We start from the raw sequence: 17235 nt of genomic DNA on the forward strand, positions 1-17235 counted from the left end.
GAATCATTTCTATTGGATGGTTCAAATGAGACACAGAGCCATTCCAGATCAGCATATTCTCAAGGTCTGGTGTCTGGTACAACAGACTCAATTCCCCCCCCTCCGCGTCCAGATGGCTGACCTTGGGACGGAGTGTTTCTCATCGGGCGGGGGCTCAGGGGCAGGGCTCCAGGCCGGCTCACTTGGTGTTCGTTCTCGTGCCAGCCCACCTGGAGCTTGCCCTCGTGCCGGTCCACCTGGTGCTCGTTCTCGGGCCGGCCCACCTGGTGCTCGTTCTCCGGCCGGGCGTGCGGCGGGTGGTGGGGGAAGGCCGCCGGGGGTGGGGATCAGGGAAGCCGCCGACAGGAGGAAGAGGAGACAAACTTGAGAAAGAAAGGGCTAAGGGGCAGGGGTCTTTCACCAGCACTTGGGAGGCAGAGGCAGGCAGATTTACGTTTGAGGCCAGCCAAGTCTACAGAGTGAGTTCCAGGACAGCCAGAGAAACCCTATCTGGAGAAACAAAAGCAATTATTTTGTGTGTATAAGTATTTTGCTGTGTTCCACGTGTGTACCTGTATTACCAGAGGTCAGAAGAGGGCGTTGGATCACCTGGAAGTAGCTCAGTGAGCTACCTTGTGGGTTCTGGAAGAGCAGGCAGAACTCTTAACCCCTGAACCATCTCTAGCCTGCAGCTCCTAATTTTTTTTTTTTTTTTTTAATTTGTGTGTGAGACACAAATATCCACTGTGCACATGTGGAGATCAGCAGACAACTTGCAGGAGTTGGACCTCTGATCATGTGGGTCCCAGACATCCAACTTAGGTATCAGTCTTGGCAGTAAGTACCACTGAGCCATCTTGCTAGCCCCATAGTCCCTCTTTTTAAAGTCTCACTTTATCACATTACAAGTTATTTCCTAGGGCTGGAGAAATGGTTCAGCGGTTAAGAGAACTGGCTGCTCTTCCAGAGGACCCTGGTTCAATCCCCAGCACCTACATGGCAGCTTACAACTGTCTGTAACTCCAGTTCCAGGAAATGTGACACCCTCATACAGGCAAAACACCAATGTACATAAAATAAATCCTTAAAAAAAAAAGTTAGCCGGGCGTTGATGGCGCATGCCTTTAATCCCAGCACTTGGGAGGCAGAGGCAGGCGGATCTCTGTGAGTTCGAGACCAGCCTAGAGCGAGTCCAGAACAGCCTCCAAAGTCACAGAGAAACACTGTCTCGAAAAAAAAAACAAAAAACAAACAAACAAACAAAAAGTTATTTCCTAGAGAGATTTTACTTTTTTTTTTTTTTTTTTTAAGTTGGTACTGAAATGGAACTTGGAGGCCTTTGCATGCTAAACCAATACTGAAATAGATATTCAGTTGGTTTTTTTTTTTGGTTTTTTTTTTTTTTTTGAGACAGGGTTTCTCTGTAGCTTTGGAGCCTGTCCTGGAACTCTCTCTGTAGACCAGGCTGGCCTTAAACTCATAGAGATTCGCCTGCCTCTGCCTCCTGAGTGCTGGGATTAAAGGCATTTGCCACCACCGCCCAGCTAAACTGGTGTGTAGCTACCAAGATTGCCATTTTTAATGTCTTATCTAGGAGTAAAGAGGGCATTGGAATATGACTAACCCTCCGTAGGATACATAAGTGTTCTGAGAATAGTGTTTTGCCTTTTTCTTCTAAATGCTGGGCATGAAATACAGGGACTTGCCATGCTAGACAACTTATGAACATCTAGCCCTGAACTGTACTCCCAGCATAGCTACCTTTTCCTTCCCCGTGCCTATATATTCCAGGCTGATCATGAGCTCATAATGTAGTCTAGGCAGGTTGGCTTTGAACTCTTGGAGATACTTCCCTACCTCAGCTTCCCAAATGCTGAGTTCATAGGTATGAGATATTATGCCTTTTAATGCAGGGTCTTAGCTGGGTGTGGTGGTATATGCCTTTAATCCCAGCACTAGGAAGCACATGAAGGTGCTATCTGTGAGGTTGAGGCCAGCCTGGTGGTCTACAGAGTGAGTTCCAGGACAGCTGAAGATATGTAGAAGGACTTAGAAAGGAATGACTGAATAAAAGGGTTTTGTTACATAGCTCTTGCTGATCTGAAACTTACAACCCCTTCCTAGTCTATTTAAGTGCAATACTATGCCTTGAATTTTTGTTTGTGTATGTAAATATGCATTAGTGTGGCAGACAGAGGTCACTCTCAGGTGCTATGCAAGATTGCCTTGTCTTTTTTGAGCCAAGGTCTCTTACTGAGATTTGAGGTTAGCGGATTAGTCTAGATTTGACTGGGCTGCAAGCCCCAAAGATCCTACGATCCCTTTCTTAGTGCTGAGATTATAAGCAAGGGCTACCACACTTGCCTTGTTACATGGGCTTAACTTGGGTTTTCATGATTGTATGGCAACCACTATATGAGCTGAACTCAGCCAGTCCTTGTGTTACTTTCTGATAACATTTTTAATTTTTTGTTTGTCATTAAAGGGATCAATTCTCAGTTACTGGCCCAATTTGTTTGAATAAAAGGTGCTAAACAAACATTAAGATCAGCTAAGTCTTAAATGGGACATAGATCTGAGGAACTGTGACGAATCAGGTACACTGATTATCCAAAAGTAGTTTAGCACTAACTGGTCACATCACTCCCATCTTCAGTTTTTCCTTGGGGATAGTTACTTTCACCTGACAGGAAAGGCACCTCTGCCTTGGAGCCTGCACAGTGCCTAACCCTGACTCAGTATTTGTTATGGACTCTAGCTACTGCATGGATTCTGCCCTGCAGCACACTTCACACTTCAATGACTTGATTCAAAGCAAACACTGTATGAGATACTAAAGGCCTTTAATAGAAATGCACAAGGAAGCGCCTACTCTTCGAGACACTCAGAATCCAAGGCTTGCATTATCTCCACTTTGTAGGCAAACTTTTGGTCACTGTCACTGTTTTCTAGCGTGGGAAATTTTTAGGATACAACTGGAAGAGCTTGCCTTCCTGTGTGGGCTCAAAGCCATATTTCTCCAAGTTGTCAGCATCAAAAGTCCCTTCTATAAAGTCTTTTTCAATAGCAGGTGCAGCTGTTTGCAGGAAGAGTTCTTTGGCGGTCAGGGGTGTGTCTATGCCTGCAGGAGCTCGGTAATTAACATAAGGCTTGAGCTTGAAGCCAGTCAAGTCCGGGACGACAAATTCTGGGACCATTTCCTTTATCTGCACAAACTTTCCATTAGAGGTATAGATGCCGGTTCTCTTGGCACCCCGGCTCTTGACGAAGGTGCGTGGTCCCCGCTTGCTTGTCCACTTGCTCATCCTATCCGCTCCCCGCACCAGGCCTTGCGTAACGGCGGTCAGGAAACCCATGCTGGGCTCTGCAGAAGACAGCTCTGAAAGAACAAGGCAGTTGAGGGGGCCAATCAGAGCTAGAGGGACTGGGCACCCTGAAGAGTAGAGAGTGCTGTGGGCACTGTGGGTGCAGATGATCCGAGGAGCCACGGGGACAGAGGACCCAAAATCCCACAAGAGAAGACTACCCCCTAACCCTGAAAGATCACGGACCCGAAGAACCCCGCGCTGGCGGCGCCAACGGGAAACGCTCACCGACCTGGGTTGATGGCTCTTGAGCTCGGCCCGCAGGCCTCTCTCCTTTTCGACCTGAGAGAGATCAGACACGGATCCCCACACCTGAACTGTGTACAGCATCCAGGGCAAGACGCTCCCTCGCGTTTCCGGCCGTCGGCAGGGCCAGCCACTCCGCAGCAAGAGTTTCGTGCATTGGTCGCCAATGCGCCCAATACCAGCCCGGGCGGAGGACTTGTGACCGTGGAGACTCAGCCAATCCGCGCAGCCACGCAGAACCCGATTGGAGCGTGCGCAGTAGCGCGTGCTCGCCCTGCGCCGCGAGGTGGCGGTCTAGGTCTGCCTTGTAAGGAGGTCGCTCTTGGCCCTCGTCAGCCCCGCGACCGGACGTTCACAACCGCTGCGACTAAGGCCCGCTGCCGCAGTGGCGCGGGCGTCATCGGTGCTGCCCTGCGTCCTGGCGGGTCGAGGCTTGTGGACCCTCCCAGTCACCATCGAGCCGTGGCTTCCGGGATTGACGCGCTATTGAGGACTGGACCAGTGATCGGCGGTCTAGCCTACGGTCTGGCGCGTGGCCAAGTCTACTTGGGTCCTAGTGGTCCTCTGAGTTAATCATCTCTGGTCCCACCACACCCACCGTGCATGGGCTGCCTGTCCACATACTGCACGCTTTAGCTGAGCCGCTCTCCTTGATACCTTGTCCTCCTTTCCCTCCCTCCCTGTCACGGCTCTCCTCCGGTGATCACTCCTAGGCTATAACCTTCGCGTCTATCACCCCTTTGGGGCTGTGATTCCCCCCTTGTCCCAGATCTTTATTGAGCTGTAAGCCCTCTAAGGCCATCCTTCGTCTCTTCCCTTAGCTACATCAAGCCGCCCGGGTGAGGGTGCCCCATCCGGTCACCTCTCCACTTCGGTCGCTTCTCTCCTCGCCTTCTTCCTCTTTGCCTGTTGCTTCGTCTGGCTCCTGAGCCACTTTATTAGCTGTGCCACCAGTATCAACTGTCCCACCTCCCTGAACTGTCAGCCAATTTAGACTCCTGGTTTCCTCTCCTATATCCCCACCCCCAAGCTGCGCTTTCCTTGCTTGGCAGCTAGATCCCTGACCGTGCCACTCAATTTCCCATCCCCCACCGCCACTCTCGCCTTCATTGCCACTCTCACCCCCACCCCGGGCCACAGTTATGGGTTCCCCTTAGATCACGTGAGAGCTGTTTACAGGGGACGGAAGCACAGAGAGAGCAGACGCTCCTGGAAAACAACTTGTTTTGGAGCACAGAGTTCTGGAGTCCCTTCCAATAAGAACGTTTGACTTGGAAAGGTGCTGGCAAGGCTGGGACTACAGCTGTCCTGCTGTTGTAAAGGTTCTGGTGGAGCAGTCTGTCTCAGCCTGCCTCCTTTTTGCCCTCCACATTGCTTTGCTTTCAGTCATGAAGAAAGAAGAAGATATCTGCCTTGAGGTAGGTAGACCAGGCATGGGTGAGAACAGAACTCTTAGAACTCCCAGGCTGGGCATTTCCAGAGGACAGTAAAATACTTTGCCTAAGGTTTCTACACAGGATTCTTTAAGACCCAGAAAATGTGGGAGCAGTGAATTTCCCTATCAGAGCTCTGACACTTGTTACTAGACACTGGTTCCTCACAGTGTGGACAATGGAACCTGGCCGTTAAGTCATTATTGAAGCCTCCTTTTCTTCCATTAAGATAGCAGTTGTTACTTCCTGCTTTCTTGTAGAACTTTGGTATTTGAAGAATCTTTTTCTCAACACTAGCCACATCCCAAAGGCCTTTATTAGTATTTTGGTGGATTTTGTTTGTTTGTTTCTTTGGTTTGTTTTGTTTTTGAGAGAGGGTCACTCTACACATCTCTAAAACTCACTATGTAGACCAGGCTATCCTTGAACTTACAGAGATCCACTTGTCTCTGCCTCGAGAGTGCTGGGACTAAAGGCACTATACCCTGTGCGTTTATTTTTAAACTAGAAGAGTAGACCCATTAGAGTAACTGTAAAAAGCTAGCCAGGCTGAGGTGGTCTACTGTGGTAGACTGTGTATGCATGTAAGGGTTTTTCCTTAGATAAGGTAGGCTCAGAGGGAAGTAGGTGTGATTGGCGTGCTCTAATGCACCCCAGTTTTGAGAACTAAGCTGGGGCAGAGGAGAAGGGACTTTGAGTGCCTCAGTTTTGAAACAAAAAGCATATTGTCTATACATTGCACAGCAGACCACATGTAATAGTGATCCCACAGATTGTGTTGCTCGGTGGGGTAATAGTGCTTACAGAAATGCACCCGTGACATTCACACAGTGTTGAAGTCACCTGAGAACATACTTGCCAGTGAGGTTCTTGTTCACCCTTAAGCAATACTCGGCTATTTGCCCCCGAACAAAAAGGACAAGGCTGTTTTCTAGGTAACCCACTTACTCTGTTAGGATGCAGAACCGTGCCTTTGGGGTTCTTTTTTGAGTGGCCTCCAGCTCTCCTTGGGTTTTCTGGAAGGGAGTGTTTGTTTTTAAGGCTAGGCTTTGGTCCTTGGCAGTTAGGTAGAAACTGCAAAGGATGAGTAAGTGGGCTCTTGCCTATGCAATTCCTGACTGCTTGGAAGGAAGGGGTAGATAAGTATTAGAGGACTGAGGAAGAGCCACAGGACAGGTTCTTTTGTCTCCCCCCACTGTCCCCATTCACCCTTATATCCTGAACCTTTGCTCTCCTGCCTCCTTCCCTTGTTTGGACACCGCAAGTCCTGTCAGTGTCTTCCTGGAGACAGCAGTGGCCAGAGACACAACCCTCCCTGCCATTTCTTCTTTGGCACATGAGCTGATTTTGGATAGCTCTGAATCCAGATAGATCTTCCCTTGGGTTTCTTTTTGTCCTTCATCCTTTTGTTTTTAAAACTGGGTCTCACTGGTTGTCTAGGCAGGGTTTGAACACCTGGTCCTACATGATCCTCTTGCCTCATCCTTTCAGGTAGTTGGAACTACAATGAATGTGGACATCAGTAACTTCATACACTGTTAGGAGTTTCTGAGCATTTATTTTGAGTGGGCTGTCATGGATCTTTTGGGGTTTGCCACCCTGGTCCTGTTGGTATCCAGAGGGTACCAAGAGATGAGCCTTGACCTCTCCTAGGTTTGCTTCTTGAGGATTGGAGACCCAGAAGTCTGGCTTATTTATTTGTTTTATTTTTATTTTTTTATTAATTGCATGTGTCCCTGCAGGCCAGAAGAGAGCATCAGGTCTCATTACAGATGGTTGTGAGCCACCATGTGGTTGCTGGGAATTGAACTCAGGACCTCTGAAAGCCAGTGCTCTTAACCTCTGAGCCATCCCTCTAGCCTAGAAGTTGGGTTTATTAATGTGCATGCATTTGCTAATAGTACACCTATTGTGCCTACTCATCCCAGTGCCAAAGGAGACAGGTTGCTGCTTTTCTGTTCTTGCAGTTGAGCTCAGAGGGTCTTAGTACCTCTGGTAAGATCATCTATCTATCTATCTATCTATCTATCTATCTATCTATCTATCTATTCATTCTGTGTTCCTGTGTGTAGCAGTGTAAATGCAAATGTAATGGTACAGATGTGGAGGTCAGAGAACAACTTATAGGAATCTGTTCTATCCTGACACCATGTGGGTCTCCAGGATTAAACTCAGGTCCTCAGATTTGTCAGTAAATGCCTTCTCTGCTGAGTTATCTGGTAGCCCCCATTTCTCAAAAATCTTCAGGACTATTGACTTTCTCCCTGACTTTACTCTTGTTCTCTGACCAAGCCCAGGCTGAGAAATTGGGCTCCCTGTTTGTTCTCTCCTCAGGCTGGCTATTGTTTGGGTAGCACCCTGAGCTCCTGGGGGCTGCATTTCATGGAGGAGCATTCACGGTCCACCATGGTAATCACTGTGGGCTTCCCAGGGGCTGGGCCCTGATTGGCCTGTGGCTCTGTTTGGCCCTGCTGACACTGTTATCTGTCTCCCATCCTGTGTAGCTGGTCGGGATTGGAATCGGAGCCCTCCTTACACTGGCCTTTGTTGGTGTTGCCATATTTTTTGTGTACAGAAGGGTGAGGAGATTGCGTAAGTATCTTGGTTTGGACTCTGGGGGAGTGGGGGTGTCTGCATTTGTGTCCTATGAGGTATTTGGAGCTCCTGGGGGGGGTTCTTTCAAAGTCTTGTTGGAATGTGGTCACCTACTGAGGCTCAGGTTGAGGTTCCCAGTCTGTCCATAGCCCTTTCTGCTCATTCCGAAACTAGAATCCAGTAAGAACAGAAGAAATTCCTGTCTTCTAAGATGAGTCCCCTATGCTACTGCTTTCCCCTGCTGAGAGGTAGCCAGGGATAGGGCAGCCCAGAGCATGGCTTATTGTCAGTACCTCATCCTCAGGGCCCGTCTTGTGTTTGCACTTTATTTAGTTGCAGCCATGTTCGCTACATACCCATTCAAGGCTATATACAGATCCTGCCAACTCACAATTTCCCTTCCCTCTCACAGGACATGCAGAGCCCACTCCTCAGTACAGGTTCCGGAAAAGAGACAAAGTAATGTTTTATGGCCGGAAGATCATGAGGAAGGTAACTTGTATGGAAGCCCTGGGTTACACAAGGAGGTGGTGAGAGTCAGTGTCAGTCTCTCTCTCTCTCTCTTTCTCTCTCTCTCTCTCTCTCTCTCTGTCTCTCTGTCTCTCTCTCTCTCTCTCTCTCTCTCTCTCTCTCTCTCTCTGTCTCTCTCTGGTTTTTCAAGTCAGGGTCTCACTCTGTGCATCCGTGCCTGTCCTGGAGACCAGGCTAGCCGGGATTAAGGACATGAGCGCCACCACCAGGCGAGTCTTTTGTGGAATTTGGACCCCCAAGATCCTGATCTGTGCTGCCCCTCTCTCCTCTGGTCCCATGGTTCCTGCCACTGGGTACAAGTTTAGGAGATGTTTTAAGTCATAGTTATCTACCTCCCCAGTGGGACCAACGTGTTTTACCTGGAAATACCTCACTTACCCTGGAGGCAGTCTGGGAGGGATAGTGCTGGTGGCTGTATCTGGCTTGAAACACCTGAACAAGGTGTTTCAAGGAACAAGGTGTTTCAAGCCCATATGCCAAGGAAAGGGGCATATGGGCTCTCTGAAGTGCAGGTATGTGTTAACAAGAAATAGGATAGGAAACCGCTTTTCAGAAATATCCCTAAGTGCAGGAGGGATAGGCACAGAGTACATGTGTTTGCCCCAAGGTGTGTGGTCACCGCCAGATTTGGAAGGCTGAGCCAGGGAAGGATCCTAGCTCCCGAGGACCCGGGTGGAGCAGTGCAGTTCCCTAAGGACCACATTTGTCCTAAGATAAAAAGCCCCCTTTTCCATGTCTATGGGGGCTCTAAATCATAAATGTATGGGCCTCCTGCACTGAAGGTCAGCAGTTGGTGGCTAAGGATAAGCAGACTGCTTTGAATCTTTGTTTGCCTTTGGTTAACTGCCAAAGCTGGTCTCTTCTAGTTTCTCCCACTCACCTCAGGAATTTTACCAGAGGCATGGAACCATAGATCTCTGAAGACTTGTCCACTTGAGGGCAGTGAGCACCATACTGTGGGGTGGATGGGACTGTGTGCTGTGCCCTTGTCCAAATGGTGTCCCTTTGTCCTTGACTGCTATATCCCCTTCAAGAAGCCTGGCAGTGGCGGTTGGTGAGAGCAGCCCATAGAGGCTGAGGTCAGGAAGGCAGCAACTCATAGAAAAGTCCTGGGGACAGACCCTGAGCTGAGAGCTTAGCCCTTGCCAGTCACTAGGTCAGCACTCAGTCTTTCTCTTGGTTCTACAGGTGACCACGCTCCCCCATACCTTGGTTGGGAATACGGCTGCACCCCGGCAGCGAGTCAGGAAGAGAACCAAAGTGCTTTCTTTGGCCAAGAGGTATTAGAAATTCCCTGAAAGTCCTAAAACTACTGCTATGGCTCTTCCCAGGGCATACCAAAGCAGAGCTTCTGGGGGCTTTGGAGTGTTCACAGTATTGGGTTTGGGCTCCTCGATTCTTTCTTAAATGTCTCTGCTTTGTAGGATTCTGCGCTTTAAGAAAGAATACCCTACTTTGCAGCCAAAAGAGCCCCCACCCTCCCTGCTAGAGGCTGATCTTACAGAGTTTGATGTGAAGAACTCTCATCTGCCATCAGAAGTTTTGTACATGCTGAAAAATGTTCGGTAAGATAGTGGATGGGCAACAGGAGGGTTCTGTCTAGAATATAGTGCTGGGGGTATCTCCTTCCATCCTTGGACTGTCTCTGACTTAGCTTTCCTGTGTCAGGGATGGAGGGCAAAGCCTGTTTTCCTCCCACCTCAACACTGTTGGCTTCCATGCTTCATGATGGCAGAAATGTCCAGCAGGGTCAGGGTGCTTCAGGTGTGTGGAGTCTTGTGGTCAGCTCCCATTTTTAGCTGTTCCTTTCTGTTTGCTTTAAAAATTTTCAGCATTTTTATCCTCAGTGGCAAGCTCAAGAGAAAGTGTGAGAAGCATGTATAATGGATCAAAAACTGCAAGCTGGGCCAGGCAGTGGTGGTACGTTCCTTTAATCCTAGCACTCGGGAGGCAGAGGCAGACAGATCTCTGTGAGTTTGAGGCCAGCCTGGTTTATAGAGTGAGTTCCAGGACAGCTCGGACTGTTATACAGAGAGACCCTGTCTCAAAAACCCAAAAAACTGCCAGCTGGGTCTTTGTCTCTCCCCTGTTGTCTCTTTCCTTTCTTGACAGGATCGTACTGTGTGGCCTAAGCTGGCCTTCAGCTTGCAGTCTTATGCCTCAGTCTCCCAGATGCTGAGGCCATAACTGTCTACTATTATGTCAGCTTTCTTTTTTCTTTAGAGGTTTTTTTATCTTCAACTTTTGAAACTTGTTATTATTAGTAGTATAAATAGTATTATTGTTGTTGTTATTATTACTATTATCATTATTTTATGTGTGTCTGATGTGTAAGTGAGGGCAGGCGCACACATTCCATGTAGAAATCAGAGTTAGTTCTCCCCTTCCACCTTTATGTCATGTCGTGTTTTGAATAAAAATGTCCCCCCTCCACCCCCCCCCGTACATAGGCTCACATATTTGAATTCTTAGTCTTTAGGGAATGGCACTATTTGAGAAGGTTAGGAGATGTGACCTTGTTGGAGGGAGGAAGTGTGTCACTGGAGCTGAGCTTTGAGGTTTCAAAAGCTCATGCCAGGCCCACATGTGCTTGTGTTTGTTCACGCCCTCATCCCTCCTGTGTGCCCCCCCACCCAGCCTGTGGAATGGGATGTAGCTCACAGCTACTGCTCCGGTGCCATGTGTGCCACCATGCTCCTTGTCATGATGCCAATGGACTAAATCTCTGAAACTGTAGGCAAGCCCACAATTAAATTATTTTCTAAGAGTTGCTTTGGTCCTGGTGTCTCTTCACAGCAGTAGAACAGTGACTAAGACATGTGGGCTCTGAAGATTGAACTTCAGGTTGTCAGGCTTGTGTCACAAGTGCTTAGATGCTGAGCCACCTCACTGGCCCACTTTGCTCTTTCTGATGCTAGTACATCATTACAGAGGGCTACTATATTGCCTTCTGCTTTGTGTCTGGTTTACATTGATAAGTCACGGTTTGAGAAGGTTTTTTGAGATTATTGACTATGATGCCAGATAAGCTGAATTGGCCTTACAGAGGTCTAGGCCAGCCCTGGCCCTGCTGCTGGTGGGGACAGTGGCCTGTGTTCCTTACTCTGCCTTCCTTGAGAGCATTTTCTATAGTATATTCTGTTTGTTTCAGGGTCCTGGGCCACTTTGAGAAGCCACTGTTCCTGGAGCTTTGCAAACACATGGTCTTTGTGCAACTGCAAGAGGGAGAGCATGTATTCCAGCCTGGGGAGCCTGACACCAGCATCTATGTGGTTCAGGATGGACGGCTGGAGGTCTGCATTCAAGATGCTGTGAGTCAGGCCAGGGGCCAGGGTAGGGAAGGGGATTTGAGCTTTGAAAGCTCTCCATCAAAAAGTTAGTGTAGAATTTTAAACCTTAGTTCTTTGGTAAAAATTCACACTCTTATCCCAGTGGTCAAACACAGCTGCTGTTTTTATTTTGGTAACACAATACACACACACATTGAGACAGTTCCATTCAGTAGTTCAGGACAGCCTGGAATTCACTGTGTAGCCCAGGCTGTTCTTGAATTCATGGCAATCCTCCTACCTCAGCTTCTTGAGTGCTGGTATTACAGGCCTGAACTAACACACCTGACACATTTTCTCTTACTGCTAGACACACATGAGTCTCTGATTCAAAAATACTGTAATTTTTATTGGCAGTAACTAAACTTGGTCCTTCAGAGGGCCATTGTAGTCAGTCTAAACAACTAGTAGGTTTGGAGGAATTTGCTGAGTTTGAATAAGTCCTAGGACTGAGAGGCGATGGCTGGGTTAGGCAGGGTTTCTTCATTAGTTCTCTACGTGTGTGTGTGTGTGTGTGTGTGTGTGTGTGTGTGTGTCTGCTGTCTGTCTGTCTGTCTGTCTGTCTTAGGGTTTCTATTGCTGTGATAAAACACCATGCCTGAAAGTAACATGAGAAGGAAAGGGTTTATTTCAGCTTATAGTTCCATATCATAGTCCATCATTGAAGAAAGGCAGGACAGGAACTCAAGAACAAGAACTAGGGGCAGGAACTGAAATAGAAGCCATGGAGGAATAGGGCTTACTACCTTTCGTCTCATGGCTTGCTCAGCCTGTTTTTTTGTTTTTGTTTTATTTGAGATAGGGTTTCTCTGTGTAGCCCTGAAACTCACTATGTAGACCAGGTTGGTCTTGAACTCACAGTTCTGGCTGCCTCTGTCTCCCAAGAGCTGAGATTAAGTGCATGTACCAGCATGCCTGGCTACCTTACTTTTTGAGATAGGGTTTCTTACTGATCTGAACTCATCAGTGAGCCCCAGAGATCTGCCTGCCTTCACTTTCCCAGCATTGGGATTGTAAATGCACACCACCAGACCTGACATTTAATATTTTTAATTATTAGTGTTGTGTATATTAGTATGAGTATGCTATATGGTCAAAGAACAACTTTGGAAAGTTTGTTTTCTTCTTTTACTGTGGGGTTCAGAGATCAAACTTAAGTTTTCAGTCTTACAGGGCAGTACTTTTTAACTGCCAAGCCATTTTGCTGGGCCATTCTTGACATTTTTAGGGAAGTTTGGGGTGGAGACAGAGTCTCATTATGTATAACAAAGCAATGTTATGAAAATACATGTTACATTTTAAGAGAAAGGAACTTTTTCTGAACCTTACAGCCAGAGTTAATAATATACTATAAGGTCACTTAAGACAATACTGATACCCTGTTGTGTACTCAGCCTGTTTGTTTATCCTGCCTATTTTGGGAGAACTGTTTTGAGACAGAGTTTCTCTGTGTAACAGGCCTAGCTGTCCTGGAACTAGCTCTATAGACCAGGCTGGCCTCGAACTCACAGAGATCTGCCTGCCTCTGCCTCCTGAGTGCTGGGACTAAAGGTGTACACCACCACCTCCCAGCTCATTTATTATTTCTTAACATCTTCTTTCAAGCTTATGGTATCTCTTATTTTTTTCTTTTAAAAGATTTATTTTTAGCAGGGCATTGGTGGCATACACCTTTAATCCCAGCACTCGGGAGGCAGAGGCAGACAGATCTCTGTGAGTTTGAGGCCAGTCTGGACTACAGAGTGAGTGCCAGGATAGGCTCCAAAGCTACACAGAGAAACCCTGTCTGGAAAAACAAAAACAAACAAACAAACAAAAGATTTATTTTTATTTGTGTATGAGTGTGTATGTGCTACATGTGTATGGGGGTAGAGGTCAGAGAGGGCATCAGATGCCCTGAAGTTAGAGCAACAGGTGATTGTGAGCTCCCTGATGTGGGTGTTGGGAACCAAACTTGAATCTGCTAGAAGAGCAGCAAGTAGTCTTTACTGCTGAGCCATTTTATCTCCTACTTTTGGCTTTTCTCTGAGATAGACCCTCAGAGATGAAGTCTCATGTGCCAACTGTCCTGGGTGCTGGCTGGGCCTCTTTGCCCTGTACTGACACCTGTGGTTCTGTTCTTTAAACACAGGATGGCACTGAGGTGGTGGTCAAAGAGGTTCTGCCAGGGGACAGTGTCCACAGCCTCCTCAGCATTCTGGATGTGATCACTGTAAGTACTCCCCACTCCCTCCCTGCCATTAGAGCCCAAGCATCTCTAGCTTGTCTGCAAGGTCTGTTCTTCAGAGGGATTCCAAATCTAATCAAGTTAACAATGAAGATTAGTCATCACAGCTTCATTCTTCTAAACTGTGTTACTGTGTCTTTAGAGCAGTTAAGTAGAACCTTGTTTGGGTATATTCAGACAGACTGCACTAGGAGGCCAAGCCTTTATATAGGATCATATGAGAGCTTTGGTGGGACCCACTGATCCAGCCCTTAGTGGCATGCTTGTCACTGAAGCAACAAGCTCCTTGCATACGTTGGGGTGTCTTGTGTTTCTACACTGCTGCCTACCAGATAGGCAAAGAATGCTTGGTCTTGTTTGATAGCCTAGAGACATAGATGGGACCTCTATGTATTGCTGTGTCCCATTTGACCTGAGTTGGGGAGGCTGCTTGCCTGAGGAAAAAAGACACCCATCTTTGAACAAGTCAGACTTGTCTTTGAAAGGCTGATGCTCAGCCGTGAGGAAGCTACTGTCATGGGTGAGTGGGGTTGGACAGGAATAGGTATCCAGTCCAAAGAGTCATCTTTTGCTGGTCTGAGAGAGGCATTCATTGTGTATTCTTATGGCTGTAGCTGGCTTTGAGGATGCTCCAGGATGTATAGAAGGGACTGGTGGGCCTTGGAAAGGATAAGAGAAGCCTAGGACTGGTTTATGTGGGATAGATCAGTTAGCCACTTGATACCTGCCTCCTTTATTCATCCCGCTAGCTGGTTTGTTTTTCTCTTAAGAAAAAACAAAAACAAACAAACAAAACAACCAATCAAACAAACAAACAAAACAACCAATCAAACAAACAAACAAAACCAAAAACATTGTTGTAAACTGGGAAATGGACCCTTATATGTTACTATTTTTTGACGCTGATCTCATTGAGATTTTTAAACTGAATCATTTATTCCCACATGCAGTGAATATGGCAGGAAGTAGGTTGTAGGCTGTGGCCAAGACCAGGTCTCTTCTGAATTGGTCATCCCACTGTGTCAGTATCAGGATGGTCCCTTTCCTAGAGGAGGAACCAATCTTACCTTAGTGGGAATATAAAATATAAAGGGATGACATTTAGAGAAAATGACTACTATGTGGCTATTAACTGATCATTTTTTAAAATTCACTAGACATGTATATTTATTACATTTTATAATCAAATCTTTTGTTTTTGTTTTTGCTTTGTTTTTCGAGACAGGGTTTCTGTGTGTAGCCTTGGCTATTTTGGAATTCACTATGTAAACCAGGCTGGCCTCCACTCACAGAGATCTGCCTGCCTCTGTCTCCTGAGTGCTTGGATTAAAGGTGTGCACTGCCATGCCTGGAAAGAATTTTCAGTTTTTACAAAATGACATGTTCAGATATTTGAGGATGCACTTGATGTTTCATGAGCAGCAATTGTCTGTTCTCCCCTGAGACCTTCCGCTCTCAGGTTCTTTTAAAGCATCTGTTTTAATTGTTTTGTACATGTTCTATCTTAGATGCGATATCTTCCAGTCTGGAGAATGGAAATGAACCCTCTTGACTGCCCATCTTGCTTTCACTGCTCCTCCCAAGCCCCAGGTTTCCACCCATAGGGACATAACTACGACTTCTTGCATGTCTTTCACAGCTGAGCCACATACTGTCCTAGAGAAATTGTTTTCTTGTCAGCGTTTTTTTTTTTTGTTTTTTTGTTTTTTGTTTTTTTTTTGCAATTAGCATGTTCTTCATTTTTTGTTGTTTAGGTTTTTTCTGTACACCCATTAGAGAGGTTTGTCCTGGCTTGTGCTCCATGAGCAGCCCTTTTCTCTAGGAAAACCTCCCAACTTCCCCATCCTGCCATCTTATGTTACCCTGGATTCCTTGTACTCCGCTGTAAGGATCTCTAGATTCCTCCTCCTGGTCCACTTTTTTGTTTTTTGTTTTTTTTGTTTTTGTTTTTTTGAGACAGGGTTTCTTTGTAGCTTTGGAGCCTGTCCTGGAACTCGCTCTGTAGACCAGGCTGGTTTTGAACTCACTGAGATCCACCTGCCTCTGCCTCCCAAGTGCTGGGATTAAAGGTGTGTCGCCATGGCCCACCAAATTATTTATTTTTATTATATGTGTATATGTGTGTGCCTAAGAGTATGTTACTCTGTCACAGCAGTAAGAAAAGTAACTAATACACAGCTGTTTGGGGGAGGGATCATCTATGCTCTCATGCATAAGCCAAATAAACTCACTGGTTCAGCAAGCTACAGTTGGGTAGAAAATTTACTTTGGTCTGTGATTGGTATGCTATCTGAGCTAACTAATGTGTGACCATGTATCCCCATGAAAAGTTTATACAACACTATAATCTCTCTTTTACTTGTGGTTGTTGTGATTACACCTTGTGAGTTTTCTCTAGAAAGTTGGTTTTTTAGTTGATATATTGTAGAATATCAAACTGGTTAGGTCCACACCATACTGCATGCCTGTGAGCAGTGGATTCTAATCCCTTCATTTCCGAAGCCTCTGATGCTTTGTTCTGCTATCAAATTAACTATCAGCTTAACTCTGGAGTTAACCTGAGATTTTGATTGAAGGCTGAGTATTTATCTAATTCTCATTGCCTTTGCTAGGCTGCTTATGGCTTATACTGAGATTTAAAGAGGTTCAAGGACAGAATCGGTGGATCTTTTGTTTTCACTAAATACACAATGCTCATCTCTGCTCTCTAAAAGGATATAAACAGTCATAATCCCAAGGATCAAGAAAAAAAACAGATAGGAATGGGGGGACACAATAATATCAGTATTTGGGAAGGAGAGGCAGAAAGATTCAGAGCAATACTGTCTCAAAAAACAAAGAGTCAGGAGATATATCTCTATGGTAGAGCCCTTGCCTAACATGTCAAGATCCCTATCTGTAAAATAAGAAAAAAGCTGAGTACTTTAGAGTTGCAACAGAATTTTAGAAGCTACAGAAAACAAGTGACAGCCAAGAAAGATGGTTGACACACACCTGTAATCCAAGAAGAGGCTGAGGCAAGAAGACTGCTCACATTTAAGGCCATCCTAGGCTAAATAGTGAGTTCTAGGCCAATCAAGGGTACATAGTCAGTCTGTCTCAAAAAAGGAAAGAAGGTTGTAGACAATGGCACATGCCTGCAATCCTAGCACACAAGAGGCAGAAACAGGAGAATCGGGAGTTCCAGATCATCCACCCTTGAATACATAGCAAGCTTAAGGCCAATCTGGGTACATGATATCCTACAAAAACATAGAAAAAGCCTACAGACACTGAAGTCCAGGGCTGTCAACCCCTGAAGGAAGAATCCAGTTTACTGTCCTGTCTCCTGCATAGATTTCCCAGTTGACAATCTGGACCATACACATGAGTTTGTCTTTTTTAATGTACACACACACACACACACACACACACACACACACACACACACACACACAAACACACACACACACACACACACACACAAACTCCTGTCAGCCAAACCTTTGCTGTGTTTTACGGTGACAAATTTTGGGTTGTGTCAAAATTAC

The 17235-nt window shown here is 46.4% G+C and overlaps 2 protein-coding genes across 4 annotated transcripts in view; one reads left to right on the top strand and one right to left on the bottom strand.

The window, feature by feature from the left end:
* Window positions 1-2805: 2805 nt before the first annotated feature.
* On the bottom strand, window positions 2806-3711 carry Mrpl41 (mitochondrial ribosomal protein L41). The gene is made up of 2 exons (XM_027422829.2): window positions 3577-3711; window positions 2806-3358 (listed from the first exon to the last, which is right to left on the bottom strand). The coding sequence occupies exon 2, from the start codon at window positions 3333-3335 to the stop codon at window positions 2928-2930; it is 408 nt and encodes a 135-aa protein (XP_027278630.1). The 5' UTR covers window positions 3336-3358; window positions 3577-3711; the 3' UTR covers window positions 2806-2927.
* A 213-nt stretch (window positions 3712-3924) lies between these two features.
* Pnpla7 (patatin like phospholipase domain containing 7) overlaps window positions 3925-17235 on the top strand; it is a 69338-nt gene continuing 56027 nt past the window's right edge. The window contains exons 1-8 of one of the 3 annotated variants that reach the window (XM_027422817.2): window positions 3925-5008; window positions 7358-7432; window positions 7528-7615; window positions 8031-8110; window positions 9338-9429; window positions 9574-9714; window positions 11301-11460; window positions 13610-13690. In XM_027422817.2, the coding sequence (XP_027278618.1) occupies window positions 4979-5008; window positions 7358-7432; window positions 7528-7615; window positions 8031-8110; window positions 9338-9429; window positions 9574-9714; window positions 11301-11460; window positions 13610-13690 (747 nt within the window). In that variant the 5' untranslated portion in view covers window positions 3925-4978. The remainder of the gene's footprint in view (window positions 5009-7357; window positions 7433-7527; window positions 7616-8030; window positions 8111-9337; window positions 9430-9573; window positions 9715-11300; window positions 11461-13609; window positions 13691-17235) is intronic. The other 2 variants (XM_027422815.2, XM_027422816.2) reach the window with 2 other exon arrangements.

This window comes from Cricetulus griseus, chromosome 6, assembly GCF_003668045.3.
Source record: "Cricetulus griseus strain 17A/GY chromosome 6, alternate assembly CriGri-PICRH-1.0, whole genome shotgun sequence".
Classification (NCBI taxonomy): domain Eukaryota; kingdom Metazoa; phylum Chordata; class Mammalia; order Rodentia; family Cricetidae; genus Cricetulus; species Cricetulus griseus.

Coding starts and splice junctions, on each gene's coding strand:
- Mrpl41 (XM_027422829.2), bottom strand. CDS start 3,335: ATGGGTTTCCTGACCGCCGTTACGCAAGGCCTGGTGCGGGGAGCGGAT.